This window comes from Sturnus vulgaris, chromosome 7 (genome assembly GCF_052056855.1).
Source record: "Sturnus vulgaris isolate bStuVul1 chromosome 7, bStuVul1.hap1, whole genome shotgun sequence".
NCBI lineage: Eukaryota > Metazoa > Chordata > Aves > Passeriformes > Sturnidae > Sturnus > Sturnus vulgaris.
In genome coordinates, this window is record NC_142249.1 from 10990588 (window position 1) to 11006512 (window position 15925).

General features: G+C 36.8%; 1 protein-coding gene across 2 annotated transcripts in view; it reads right to left on the reverse strand.

The window, feature by feature from the left end:
• Positions 1 to 15925, reverse strand: part of HIBCH (3-hydroxyisobutyryl-CoA hydrolase) — a 38303-nt gene that overhangs the window by 21605 nt on the left and 773 nt on the right. For both annotated transcript variants that reach the window (XM_014880915.2, XM_014880916.2), the window contains exons 2-6: positions 15513 to 15555; positions 14543 to 14683; positions 13504 to 13588; positions 12530 to 12610; positions 10486 to 10538 (exon numbers count right to left, since the gene is read on the reverse strand). In XM_014880915.2, coding sequence (XP_014736401.2) covers positions 10486 to 10538; positions 12530 to 12610; positions 13504 to 13588; positions 14543 to 14683; positions 15513 to 15555 — 403 coding nt within the window. The remainder of the gene's footprint in view (positions 1 to 10485; positions 10539 to 12529; positions 12611 to 13503; positions 13589 to 14542; positions 14684 to 15512; positions 15556 to 15925) is intronic.

The following is a 15925-nucleotide window of genomic DNA, read 5'->3' on the forward strand; positions in this document are numbered from 1 at the left end:
TTCCTGAGAAATGTACCCATAGGGTAAGTGGTTATCAAACTTGATTTTATATTCAGGAACTAAGCCAAATGTATTCACAGGAAGCACTGCTGTTCCAAGGAGGCAAATGGGATTTGAGCAAACATCTGAATCTTATTTGCAAAGGGTAAAACCTTATGTCTCACCCCTTATCTGTGCTTTAGCCCTTTCTCTGAGCACTGGGCAGATCTCATCTGAGCAGCAGCAAGAGCAATGAGCCTGTATTTAGTTGTCCTGAAAATGCAAAGCTATGTGTAAATCTGTGTGCACTCCTAAACCAGCTCCAGAACCCTTAAATAAAATGAAACTGTGACTTTTTAAATGTCATAATAGCATATTTTCACTGCATTAAGTAAAGCCTGCTGTTATTTTTATGCATGTTCAGCAATAATGGTGACCTTTTTCTAAAGACAATGAAATAAAAATCATGCCCATTTTGGTCTTTCTAATCCCATATCTGAAAAACACAAATACTATCTATCTCAAAGCATTTTTTCTGGCATGTTTTCTAGACAATCAGAATTTTGTTTAAGGACTCCAATTTTTGGCTTGAGTATTAAGAACCAAAGATATGAGTGTGAATTCTATGAAGGGAGCTTCTCTTCCAAGCTTGTTCTTTTTTTAGAGTGATAAAAATAAATGTCGAGTTTTAATAATAGAAAGTTGAAAGATGTAATTTTCATTTGAAAGGAGTAATTAAATCAGATTTCTCTTTCTCAAGTGCTTAAACCATAATTGGATTTGTTTTCCAGACAGCCTTTGAGTTTTGTATCATAGATAACACTTATTCACTTATTTCAGATGTATATTTAAAAGATTAAAACTGTATTTTCTTCTTATTAATTATGAAGAAAGTGGTGCAAATATGTTCTTGCATCTTTGAAGATCATTTCTAAATAATCCAGTATTAAGATAAAATTTTGAGAGAAAAATTAGTTAATGGTACAAATCCCAGTAACTTCTTTACTGATGTTCATATGCTTTTTTTTGTTTATTTGTAACTCCCCAAATGGTTAACATACCACTGCATGTTTAACCTTATAGATCTAACAGAGAGGACAGATACTCATTAGTTTAATACATCCTGTGTAAAGAACAAACCAGTCAGGAGTCTAAATGCATTCCTCCTTCATTTCTGGATTTTCTCATTTTATTTTGTTTTCATTTAGCTGAACACTTATATAGCTAGAGTCCCCACTAGGAGGCCCTTCACACCATTAAAAGTCTTCCATCGGACTGTGTTCACTTCACCAGGTACTTCCAGCATTAACACATTTACTAGAATATCTTTATTAAAATACACTATATTCTGCACTGTCAGAGTTCTACTTGTCATCATCTTATATACTAAAGCTGATGTCTTCCTTCAGACTTCTCCAAGGTAATACACTCCCATGGTCAATCAGGCTTTTACTGCTGGAAACTCCTTTTTCCATTGACAGCTGAATTTTGAATTTTGTAAAGGGTACTTACAGAACAAGACTAGAAGTTAAGGAGAATAAAGAAATTAACAATAACCAATTTAAACTGCTGGGCTTGTTTTGGCTGAGATAATTTTCTTCACAGTAGCTACTTCATAGCATGGGGTTGTGTTAGTCTCAGCATACCTCAGGGGAGGCACACAATTTTATAGGCAGTTCAGTCTGAAGTCTTCAATAAGCTTACAAAAAAAAGAACGTAGAGTATCTGAATTTTACTTCCCATACCAGACTGCCCACTCAATGCTGTTTCAAAAGTCATTATGTGACTGTGTATAGAAACTTTATCATTGATTTCCAATTTTTCTCATGATGAATACAGAACCTTGTAACAAGTATTTTTCTAATGAAAAACAAGGTGACCAACAGATGCAGAAAAGAAATACAACTACTGTGAATATTTTGTGTCCTGAAGGCTGTATTAACTTAAATTGAGAATGACCCAAATTTGCAAATCAGAACATTTGGGAAGTTATTCAGAAACTGAGGACCACTGCAACAGAGAACTATTGAGAGTGAAATAAATACTCCCTTCCTGCTCACATATAGAAAAGCAGACCTGTGTCACAGCAAAACCACACATCATACTTAGCTATTTACTAAATAATCTAACTCAGACTGTTAAGGAATCACTGCCTAGGAGTGCTTAGGCAGCACAATAAAAGAAACATAAATAGCAAAGGTCTTCAGGGATGTTGCTTGTGTCACCTTCACCAGGTTGGTAAATCATTTTTAGCTGTTTGAGTAAGCAGTGTTGTGCTAATACCAATATTGACTGCTGAGAAAGTCCTTTTGTAACAGCTCCCATCAAGTGACACTTTCTACATTTTTAACTGCATGAGAATAGATTCTGGTAGAGCTAGAAATAAAAAGAAATGTAGCAATCAATTGAGCATAACTGAGCATAACACAACAAAGGGCAAATATGTCTGCATACAAATGTGCAAAAATAGCCAAGGTGCAGCAAAAATGTTTTCAAAGGCAAAGTAAGTGAGTGGAATTGATTCAGGAATCAGCAGGAGCTTATAGCTATGTTGGATCAAAAAATCATGGATGTAAGAGCATTACCCCCTGCATCCAGACACAATGAATCTTAAACTGAATCAAAATTAATCTTTGCTTGTCATTAATGTTATAGCCACTCCAAAGAGTAGATTCCATTTTCATCTGTAGATACTAACAGACAAGATGACATAGTGAACCAGAGCAGTGCAGTGTGACAGATCAGTCTGGAGACAGAGTATCACCTCCTTTGGCTGCTGACATACAAATCAACACTACACAAGTAATTTTAAAATATCATTCAAAACAGTGGGTATTGTGAACTTTTAAATAATTTAACGTGGCATTTTAAAACATAAAATATTCATATTACATAATTTAAATATAAAAGATTTATTTCCATATACAGATTATGTATTAGAGAGTCTCAGTCCAAACTGCTACAGACACATAGAAGCACAACGAGCTGACTGGAGACAGATATCTGTAGTGACATCTGATGTCTCACACTTGTCCATATGACCCCTAAGTATTTAAACATATTGATCCAACTACTTGAATAGTAATCATTTAGGTCAGGCTCTTCTCCCAGGGAAACTTAGAGAAAAAGACACATTGGCCATTCTATGTACCAATGCTGCAACAGTGACTTTCCTTTATCAACCAGATTTAGATTGACTTTTTAAAAGCCCTGGCTTGATTATTCTACTGACAGCCCAGATTTTCAGTGATCACAAACAATTTTTACTAGGGTAGCTATCATAATCTAAAAAGCACAAATTTTTATGGCCACAAGACCTGTGCTGAAACAGAAAGAAAAGAGAAGATGTAAGACCTGGATCTGAAAAGTCGATAGCTCTTAATTAGTAACAAGAGCAACTTTTTCTAGTTTCACATTTCAAAGTATTCTTTTTAGCCAATTTTGTTTCTTTATACATAACTGGCCATGTATATTCAGAAAAAAACATAGCAAAATGACTTTTTTATTGTTTCTAAAATTCTGGAAGAAGCTCTCCCCTTGTCCTTCTGTATCACCTAAAAATGGAGCTACTGCAAGAAATCCCTGTGTCCAGCTCATCAAATCTTCATGTCTGCAGGGAGGGCAGGCAAGTGGGGAGAAACCTGTTCCAGCACCTTGCATCAGTGCATAACGGAGGTTTTAGGTTTTATCTTAAAATTGAAGAAACAATTCTTGTTCTTAAAGACAGGTATGCACATCAGAACTTGATTTAAACAGTGGCACAGTGATTTGGGATAACAGGAGTGAGTCCAGAGGATTTCTGTAATGATGCTCTATTTTGTTGAAAAAAGCGCTTAGAAAGTGTAAGACAAAGTCTTACAACTCAAGGAGAAAATGAGCACTCAGATTCTTCAGGAATTGAGGAAAATGAGCAGAAATATGAAAGAATGGAGAAGCAGGCAAAGATGATTCCCTTTAGAACGTTTTACTCCTTGATCTACAATAAAGGGAAAGGGAAGGAAATAATGAGATAACTCTCAATGTGAGGCCAGGTAGGTACACGAAGGCCTAGAATTAGAGAATAGAGAGAATTTTAGCATGCAAGAGTCTGGTGTTAAATGGAAAGAAAGAATATGTGCAGATGTCAGCAAAAATCTCATTCATTGTTAAGGAAGGAGAGGGAGAGAAAAGTACTGGTACTTACTGTACCAGTACTGAGCTATAATTTAGAATACTTGTATTCAAGACAGTGCTTTATGATAAGCCCTTTGGGGAATAACATCACGTGGAAATGATTGAGCATTCAGTGGTTACTTTCGTTGATGTCAAGAGCTGCTGGCATTCTAGTCCGATTAGCCACAAATGAAGAGCACCATTTATCCCTGGGATCATACACCAGAGCCAAGCAGGCAGAGCAGCGTGGCCAGATGGCAAACAGACTGGAACAGCAGCAAGGAGTGAACCCTTTCTTAGGGTTGCCTCAGCATTGTTTTCAACACCCCATATTTCAGAAGAGAAGTGGTGCACGAGTCAGTCTCAAAACTCTCTGTTTGTACTTGCAAAATCTCTATTCTATTTCACAGTAAAAGCTGCCTTCAGCTTTGAAGCACTGGCAACAAAGCAGGCTACAAGCTTCTCGGTGGTACACAGGCACGAGGGAGGGGGAGAGGGGGACAGGCAGCGAGAGAACTGAAAAGCAGCTTATCTAGGTTTACTTTGACAATTACTTTTACTTCAGGGCTGATTTTAGAGCGTAAATTAAAACAAAACCGAAGATGTTCCAGTGTGTGATGGCTGACAAGAGGCATGACATACTTATAAAAAGGAAGAAAAAGAATAAGAATCAAGAGAAGTCCCAAGAATCACTGACATTTCTAGGTTCCAGCTTCCTAGCTTTAAAAAGAGCTAAAATGGTAATAATATCCATTACAATAAAAAAAGTATACTATGCAAAACTAAAATTCTTCATGAGCTTTCATATGCTGCAGCTAGTCACCCCAAGCCTCATATGTACCTATGTATATTGGTAACTATTAAGCAGGATTTCTATGATGTGCAATAAAATTTGCACCCCAAATTAAACCACGAATGAATAGCTTTGTTCTGTGGGCAACATCCACTTGTAAATGCATATTCCTGTAATTAAAAATCGTATCACACATGGGTAAAAAAGTGAGATTTTATAGATATGTTTAATCCTAATGTTTCCTAGTTTTTGTATGTTGGTCTCAAATGCTGCTGTCTACACTTCTGAGTAGAAGTTACATTCACACAACCTATATGAATAGATACATATTTGTAGTGAAAGGATACTCCTAAAGAGTTACAGCTGCAAAATCTGGATAAAAATGGGACAGGATAAGGACAGCTATTGGTCAACTCCAGCTCCTTTGTGTACTAAAATTCTATTGACTAAAATGGATAACATACAAGCTGCTTATGACATCACATCACTACCAATTTACTTGAGAACAAATATTAATGTACTAAGAATTGTTGATCAAATCCTGCTAAAGTGTAAATGTAGATGTTTGTAACTATTGGCAGATGTGCCATCAGGTCCTGAGATCTGATTTACAAGGAAAGGCAGATTCCTCCAGTAATGTCAGTATCAGGAATGTTTTGCTAAAAATTAAATGGCCCTAATATGAAAAAGAGCTAAAGCTAAATATTGTGTACTGAGTTCACTCTTCTGCTGTAACATGGATGCAGCAATTCGGATTCTGTATTCCAGAAGAGAAGATGCACAGGTAGATGCACAAGACAATGAATATTTCCAAACCATGGAGTAGGTTCAGGAATTTGACTCAAACAACTGCATTAGCCCTTTATTAAAATGACATCACTCATTAAGCAGCATTCTGAGAATGCTTCATATTTTAAACTGCAATGTTTGTGATGTCCCCTCATCCACAGCATTGTTTCCTCTCACAAACAAGGGAAGCACAGTCTAGATGTAATTACTGGGAAATGGAGGGCACCATCCTCTGAAACAGTATTAAGTTACCAGCAGTTTGCAAAAAAACTTAGAGGATACCCCAGCTGAGGTCATGCAGGGCCAATCATTAATGAAATCTCATTTGACAGCTTCATTATCTGCCTGGATGATAAAGTAACAAAGATTTCTATAATTCACAGTTTACTTTTGGGGAAGGCATACACTTTGAAGGGCCAGATTCAAAACCGAGAAGCTAACAAAATGAAAATAACTACACTTAGGAAGGTGTAATCAAATACAGAGATGGTAAGTATGCTTTCTGTGGAATAAATGCCTAGATTCTTTTCAGGGGTTTACAGCAACCATGCAATTAGTATAAATAAGTGAGAAGACCGACTGAAGGTATCTACTACAGACTACAGCAGTCTGCACCAGCAGGCAGCCAAAAGCTGAGTGGGAACACTCAGCCTAGAATCACTACACCTGGGCAGTCTCATCAGCCCAGGGCCACCTCATAGGGCACTTGGGCTTCTTGAAATTCAGAGAAAATGAGCATTTTCTTTTCCTCTGCAGTCTCTGAAGAAAAGGGTGGCTCTGCAAAACTGACTCTTTGACAAATGAGTTCAGTACAAGAAAGAAGATTTCAAGCTGGTAAAAGGTAAGCAATACAGAAAGGTACTGTGATGAAAGTTTTTGTTAGGCAAGGAGGAAAGAGGTGACAGTAGCAGAATAACTAGAAGTGGTGCTGAGAACAACTCCTAGGAGTGGATGCTTCCAAAACTGCTATTTACACGGACTATTTGTGACACAGTATCTCTGTAATATAGAGGGGATAATTATTCTGCTCTACTTGGTGCTGATGAATACTCCTGCTGAAATATTGTATGATCTCTGGCAATGAACTGTAAAGTACACAAATGGAAGAGATTCCAGAGGATTGCAGGAAGACTGAAATACTTAATCTATAAGAAAGGCTGAACAGTTATCCTTATCCCTATTAAAGAGAGAGGACTAGAAGTAAGGAGTGCAAGTATCTCAAAATGTCCACAGGGAGCTGTGACTAAGACTGGAGTATATTGATTACACATACTAAAGACTTAAATTAGACACTAGGGAAGCCAAGCTTGAAAGAATAACTAAGCACTCAGGTGGCATATCTAGGAAAACTCTGGTTCCTGCTGTTAGAGAGCTCTGAGAGTTTTAGGTGAAAATCAGCTAAGCAGTCATCTAGCTGTACTTAACCCTAATGCAAGTGTAAAAGAATAATCCCGATGCTCCTCCCAGCTCTACACATCGGTGTAGTCTAAAGTTTAACATATTTTACATTACTACACAAGAGAATAACACTCAAACAGCTCTTAAGAAAATTCTACTGTCCAATAGTCATCATAAAGAATCTCTAAGTAACTTTGATGTAGACTCTCAGTGTAAGTAAAAGACTTTGCCTAAAAACCCATACTGCCAAGTGTGGTGACAAAACTAAAGAAAAGCCACTCATGAACCCAAAGACCCAGTCACAGGTAGATATCTTTTCCCAGTCTGTACTCCTGAGGTCCTTCTCTGAGGAAAGACTAAAGGAATCGGTCCTGTGTACTGCTATTGCTTCACAAACTGGGCCCCACAATCTGAGGGAGTCAGAGATGGAAATTTGGTCAGATTACAAACTATATTAAAGAAAAAACTTTCCATTATTCTTTCTAAATGTGAAGATTGGAAAATAAGATGCCTGGAATAACTCAAAGCACAGTGCTTTGCAAAGGATTTAAGAGAGTTAGCAACTGTTAGCAAACTTATTTCTGCACTGAAAATGTTGCTTAAAAGTAAGTTAAAGTTAAAACTTACTTCCTTCACAGGAAGATGTTCCATCATCCTAAAACTAAAAGCCTAAATTTTCAAAGCAAGGCTCAAAAAAACTCAGCAAATATAAGAGGCCAGACTAAAGGATTAAATCCTGCAGAAGACTGTCCAAGGCCAAGAATTCCTATGTTAGAGTAACACTCAAAGATCATTTGGGGTTCTAGTTTGGTGTCAATGATAATTACACACATAACCATTTAATAAAACAAGACAATAGGCCTGAAATAGCAACAAGTTGCTTTTCACAAAACACAACATCCAATTGTGAAATCGATTGCCAGAGGCCCTTCTGATCACCAAGCCTCTTACTGTCAAAAAGTATGAGATGTACAGACAGGTGAGTGTGACAATGATGGATATTTAGCACTATAGCTCTGAAATAAAGCCTGGTTCAGGAAGTTTCTAAATCCTGCATGCTCTAGAATATGATGCTACAAAAAAGGGTACTTCATTCATGCTGTTACAGATTCTTCTATAAACTGAAAGTAATGGCCTTCTCATTTTGCAAAGCTACTTAAGTGTTTTTACATATTTTAACTGTTTTGAGTTAATCCAGTGACCTTGACCATTTTCACCAACTTCCAAAGTCAACGCCCAGTTTTAATTTTTTTTTCCTCTGTCAAATATTCTCCTTGAATTGCAAGCCAATCTTTGAAAATCCACCACTCAGTCTGTCTATTTGGCTTTATTTGGCTCTGAAACAGGTCTAAAAAACAACTTTATGAATCTTTTTGTCTGTTAGAGTATCTGACGCAGTAACATATTTTGTGCCAAAGCTGCAGTCACCTTTGTTTCTAACAAATTTGTCTTACAAATTTGAACTTACTGCTCCAAATAAGTACAAAAAGATGAAAAGATACATTTATATTGAATATCAATTTTTGATGAACGACAGAACAGACAAGGTGCTGAGAACAAGCTCCACAGCCCCATCTGTTGGCTAATGAAGCTCCCAAAGCCATCCACCAGCCCCTAGTCAATAATGAAGTGGAACCAGTTCATTTTTGGATAAAATTCCAGGTTTTACTAGCACAGATCTATGGCATCTCTGCACTAGTAGCAACTTTTACTATCCAAGCACATAGTAACTGAGTTTCTAAATAACTTCTGTGATTTTTAACTTAGTTCCCCTAAATTAGGCTGCATACTTCCTGAGTCAAAATCTAATTCCCTACCATAAGTAAAGATAATTGCTAATTCTAGTATATGACATGCAAGTTCAGTTGTGATTCAAACCCTAATGGCAGTTAAACTCTGTCACAGTCCCACTGAAATTTGGTTACCCAAAATAAAGTTTCAGGCTAACTGCTGTCTTTTAAAAGCTCTTCATAAAGAATCTTAGTAATGCAGGATCATCTGACTCCATTATGTTCTTTTCAGTCCAAAAATACATTTCCCTTTCAAAGGACGAAATTCTATTCCTGCTCAGGCCACAGTCATAACAAGCCATCTGCAGGACCTCTAAAAAGATATTGGCTGCTGGGCAATTTTGCTCATTCATAGCCTTCCATCCTATTATTCAAAAGTCCATAAAATAAATGGGCTCCCTATCTCTTATCTAGGAACTCTCAGGACTCCCATGGTCAATAAAGTAGTTTTTCTGCAAGAAGAGCTACAGAACAAATCCCCTTTATGCTGGAAACAATGTATGTATGCTAGGCTGGGAGAAGTGGCTCTCTGGCTGAGATCTTTAGGGCTTGGTAGCAAAGAAGCAAAGTGCAAGAGAGCTACAGCGTGTTTAGATCACAAGCTGAGAAAACCAAAGCAGACAAATGAAATGTGTAAGAAAAGATGAAAAGGGAAGAGTCATGACAGGTCGTGGATCATGTAGTGTTCTACTTTTCACATCTATCTTTGACAAATTTTATTTAAATAGGCTCTACACCCATATCAAAGGGACATGTCAGAAAATGATACAAATATAAGCAGTGACACAGCAGACAGGCTTCATAGTTAAACTCATTGTTCAAAATAACTGAAAATTATTTTAGTGCACTCTCTGATATGGTGCAAATATATTCTACAGACGTGAAACTCACTAAAACAGAAGTTTAGCATGTAAAAAAAGCATAGCATTGCCCTGTTAACTATCTACTTATGGTGTTTACAGGCATTAATTGCTGAGAAAATTATTAACACTGAGTATAATTAGCAATATGATGGCACTTTCTCTGTGTTGCTTTAGTAATAAGGTGCAGCCCTGGGTGAGGTGTATGTGGAATCACAATCCCATAAATGATGTTTTAAAAGTACTACAAAGGTGAGAAAGTAGATGCATTTCCAGATTATTTGTTGGAAAAATACAGAACTTGTGAATGTCCGTTAAGGTGTAGCTTAGAATTTTCCCAATTTTTCAAAGAGTTGCTCTTTAAATGTATTTTTATATAGTTCTTTTTTAATACACTTAGAATGGAGAACTATTCTCAGCTTTTGTATGATATATAAACTCCCCCTCAGTATTCTGAGAACCGTTGTGAGGGCTGTTTCCAGCAGTGAGGGGATTGTGCTCTTTTCCTAGAGAAAGCACTTGTATTGGCGATCAAGGAACAGCAGAGGCCCTGCTAGAGCAGCAGTGCACCCAGACAAGAAAGACACAAAAATTCAGATTACGATGCTTGTTCTTCAATCCACACGTTGGAAATGCCTTGTGTGCACTTTATTCAACTCACAGACACAACGTGACATGATTTGAAAACAATCTGTCAGGTATCACACCAAGCTCCTTAACTTACCCCTCCCATTGTAATGCCATCGATAAGTGCCACGTATGGCTTCTTGCAGGTACCTGTAAAAAATGTAAAGAAAGACAATCATCCATCTTTTTCAAGAGTGCACCTGTGATTAGCTGCCACATGACACGTTCCCCTATCTCTTACTTCAGCAAGAGCAGCAAAAAATAAATGGGAATTTAAACAGTAATCATATTATCATCTTAGAATGAAGGTACCTCATGTAATTTTTAAGAAATGAAAAGAAACACCAGTGTCTGATTTACTGGATTGTGAGTGTTGTAAGAGAACATCATACAACTGTCAAACATTGGACTGTTTGTTATGTGAGTACCTGACGGTTTAGCCAGTATAAATAGCTTTGTCTGATGCTGGGACACAGCAGATGCCCTTTCACCCCCTCTCACAGTCTGGATTAAGAGAAAAGGTTGTGTTCCAGCCCTTCAGTGCTTTACTACAAAGCCAGAAGTATGGCAGGTTCCAGTCACAGTGTGACTATAAATTCTGCAATGCAGGCATGTTCTGTCATGCCAGCTCTTGCATACAACCCTGAACGTGGTACAGGCAGGTTCAGGTGACAATGTCCTGAATTACCAACTTCATCTGTTGAGGCCTTTAGAAAGCATAAAACTAAATCCCCAATGCTTTCAATTACCATTCATGGAAAGACTCAGAACTTGACAGTGAATGAAACAGCTGCCTTGCATTCAGAGTTTTCACGTCAGACTTAGAATCCAAAAAGAATGCATCATGATACAGGTATCCCCTGCAACCATGTTGCAAGTTTTTGTGCAACAACTATATAGAGTCTTGTTTAAAAAAAAAAAAAAAACAACAAAAAAACCCCACTACTTTAAAAGGCAGTTCAATCCTTCAAATTAGTAGTTAGAAAATGTTAAGAGAATTGTATTTTCAACTTTGCTCCTACATGAACATACAAGCTAATGCATGGGCTGTAGATGCTGCCCCTTGAACCAAATTTCTATAGCAGCAAGCCTTTCCCATTGCAATGCTGTGAAAGTAGCTCCCCACTGTATTTTTAAGCTGTAAAATGTAAGATATAAATAAAGACTTGTAGCAGAAATCTCAGTCTTAAAGGAATACAATCATACTAAAGCTATCAAAAATCCACTTTTGTAATTACATGCATTAGAGATACTGACCACTTAATAATTAAAAATTAAATTTTGTACCCTTGCAACAGAATCATCATCAAGTTCAACTGGCGAGGGAATACTATTTTTCCCCAACTATTTAAAACCTTAAACTATTTTTTGCCTTGTACTGGTGAAGGAAAGAAAGGTACACGACCAGCATTCTCAGTCCTGAAACTCTGTCCAACAAGTTAAAATAACCTTTCAGGAATTACTCTATTAGCTGTGCTCTTCTGTCAATGTAAGCAACACCACCTCTCCTCCTGTAGTGACTAACACTGGATACCATATGTTAAAACTCAAACTATTCAATTAAAATGTTTGGAGTAGTTTTTCCTCATCAAAACCTTCAACTCTTGACTTTTACCCTAAAGAATTAATATCCTTTTTTAATATGCTTTACTCCAGTAAATTTCACTCAATGTCTCTGCAATAAACTAAGGCAGCTCACTCCTGAGTTATGCAGCCCCAGTCTTTCATGCAGTCTATTTAAATGAAAAGTCTTAATATAATTTGATCTTCTGCTTTCTGACTGAATATTAATGATTTTCCACACATCTATTTTTACCTCAGGTCCTCTTTGAAGCAGATCAATGATACTTAGAGCAGAACTGCAGTGTCTGCAGCTAAAAGTAATTTTTCCACAGAGGAAACAGAACTAAACAGAACAATGAGATGGGATAAAGTAGCTGTCACAATAACTTAAACAAAAGAAACACATTCTGCATGCAAGGTATAAAAATTGGATATGTTACATTACTGGTATTGAACTTGGTAAAAAAAAAATACTACTTCTCTGATGTTACCACAGTCTTTAATAGATTATCAAAGAGATAAATTTACATTTGAAGCCAGTGTTATGAAAACTATTTCAGAAATTGCTATTAACATACCAACGGCATTGTTCAGCCTATATTCGCTTCTGAAGAAATCTCGTGTCATTTTATCTCTAGCTTTTCCTGCTTCTGTGATGGCTTAAGAGAAATAAAAATTTTGAAGTTAACTGTAAGTATAATAGAAAATACAAGTAAAAGAAAATAATGTCTCATAAGTTGGGTCTTTTCCTACAGCAAACAGAAACCAACTTAATCCTGCTTTATTATATTTGAGAAAATTTGCTCAAATTTAAATATGAACGTAAGTCTCAAATTAGATTTAACTGTATTTTTCTGGAGACTTTGTCACATACCTGTGAGAGTGTGGTCCATTTTCTAACCCCTCCTAACGTCTAGTACTCATTTGTGGAAGTTTTCATACCAACATTTAAAACAGTCACTTAAAACCGACTATACTGAAGACTCTAAATACTAAAAATGAGAAGCCAATTATAGCATGACATAACAATATATTATTACATATTGTTATAACAAAAACCTGTGTTGCTTGTTTACCTACAGTTTACAACAATTGCTAATTTTGACACTTTGGAGATTTCCTGCAGGTCATAGCTAAAAAATAATCACAGATACATTGATCACCCTTGTCAGATCTCTAGCTAGCCATCTAAAACATTAGACGCAAATTATCCAATACTGTCAGAGCTACCTGTTAGGGGCCTTCAAGTTTCTTGGAAAGAAACTGCCAGTAATGAAAATCTGGGAAGAGAAATACAGAGACAAGAACCCTCTCCTCCTTGGAATGACTGGCTGCTAAAAAGGTAATGTTTACTGTTTTATACATTGTCGTGACAGCTGTCTCCTGACAAATACCAAATACAGCATCTGCATATCAAGGTGTCATGAAAATCAGCACAACTGATCTCTTGTGTAGCAAGATTTTGTTTACTCAAGTCACAGTAAGCAAAGAAAATCAACACAAAGTAGTGACTGGGAAAGACATCAAATGTTTAAGTGAGTACAGTCCTTACCTCGGATGTCACCCCCAGCACAAAAAGCTTTTCCTCCAGTTCCCTTTATAATTATTAGAAAAGTTTCAGGATCTTGCTCCCACGTCTAAAAAGAAGTAAATATTTCCACATAAGGCTAAAGTCTGTGCAAATTATGCTTGCTCTGTATGGTGTCTATAATTCTAACTTTACTTTTTCAAAAAGCAAACCAAACTACACTTTAAAATAGATTATCTTAAACTGAAGTTTAAGATCTAAATGTCTTTCTGCCACTTCTGCATCCTAATCAACCATGAGAGCAGAGATCAGTAGAGCTGCCTTTCACATTTCAGAAAAAGACTTGTGCAATACTCTCAGCCTCTGGGGAAAGGTAGCACCACACAAAACAGAGAGAAATCAAAAACCATGACACCTTTTCAGGCTGTGCTTCAAAAACGTCTAATAAATACCAAAAGGCATCAGGCAATTATCCAACAAATATTGCTATCTAATGAATTTGACTCCGTGCATATGATAAATTCTATTATTAAATTAAAAAAGACTATTTCCATGCTTAAAATCTCATGGTACTTCACTAGCTTGTAGAAACAGTGCCTGTAAATCCATGAGTTCTCATTTAAGGAATGACACTGACAGCCCCCTGCTTCCTAGTGGCTGGTATCTTTTATCTTCAGCCATGCAGCCTCCCCACAAAACATGCACTCTCTATCAAGAGGCAACAGCGCTGGATAGGTTGAAATTTGTGCCAACTGACCAGGTGGGTGCTGCCAAAAGGAACACAAAAATGCTGAGCACTACTTAGTCTTAATTCAGGCCTGGTACTAACACGGATGTCCATTTACCTGTGGAGATGCTAAATTTAACTCTGGCAGCTCATTTCTAACTCTCTTTCTAACTTGCTTGAAATTTCCTGGTTTTTCCCATGCTATGAATCTGAGCTCACTGTACTCACACAAACTTTCATCCTTTGAATCAGTACACTAAGAAGTGTCTAACTGCATTTTAAAATTGGTTTCAAATAACATATGTGTAGTGGATGGGTAGATGTGGAGCTACTAACCTTTATTTGAGGATAAATTTGTTGGATCATAGATATATTTAGTGCATTGAGAGTCTTGGGTCTATTCAAAGTTATTATTCCTGCACCTCCTTTCTTTTCCAACAACACTTCTGCTGTTGAATCTGTTTGCTTAGACATTTTCTGTGCATGCAAAAACAAATAAATAAAGCAAATGTCATCAGTTAGGTAACTTAAAAATATATTTACAAAAGTGTTTATGGAAATTTATTCTCAAAGCACATTATTAAGGATAACAAACCATGCATTCTGGAATTGTATGCTAAGTTTTTCCCACTGTACTTCTATTTGCATTTCCTGAACAGTTCTTTGGAAACTACTCTGAGTCTTTCAGAGTAATAAACCGCAGAAAAGGTTTTGGACCACACATTGTTTTACAATAACATTTTGAGTTCACTTAAATAAAATTTACAACAGAAACACACACATACACAAACAAAACCCCCAAACACCAAAAAACCAAAATCAATCGAACAAACAAAGAATTCCCTACCCTACTAATAAAACACAAACCCATGGTTCCTTAGAATTGACATTCTGAAAATACTTGCAACAATTAGAATAACGGCAGTTCCATATATCCTTACTGGTACTTTGGCACTGCAAAACCAAATGTACACCCTGTTTTGTCTTAAAGTTAACTTTTAACAGTAGAAAACAAATCCTCTGAACTATTTTCACACTCACAAGGGGATGATATTTAAGGAATTTATGGAAGCTAACACAAAAACTATCTATAAAGAGAAATCTATAAAGTCAAAATAATCAAGCCTTTAATTTACAGTATAACAGACACCTGTAACAAAGTGCTCAAAGATGTGGGCAATACTAAGCCTGAGCAGTAAGTGACAGTGACAGAACCACACATTAGAAGGTGCATGTGCTGTGTGCCTCAGGGGAGTTAGAGAGTCCTGAATGCTTCCAACTCAGTCAAACATAACGCTGTCCTTACCAAATGTTGTAATATTACTTGCAGTCTGTTGAGTGCCCTCAGCCTGAAAAAGAAATATAAAAAAAAAAAAGCTAAAACCACAAACCAGCCACACGATTCCCCAAATATCTGACTGCTGGGTTAGGCAAAGCAGTGGCAGAAAACTTTGGGAATACAACTGTTCTATTCCCCTGATTAGAATCAATTAAATTAGGCACCATTTTTTAATTGAAACAGTTGGAAATTCTTTGCTTGCTAGTAGATAGATAGCATATGCTGATGTCAGCTGCTGTTTTCAAGTTAGGAGAACCTGACACAGGACACAGGGGTTGGGAAATATGATTATGTGTGTCTTTTAAGGATTTACAGCCTTTTTGCGGGCATGTTTAAATACTGACATAAAAGCTTCCATGACACAAACCTGCCCTGGTGTG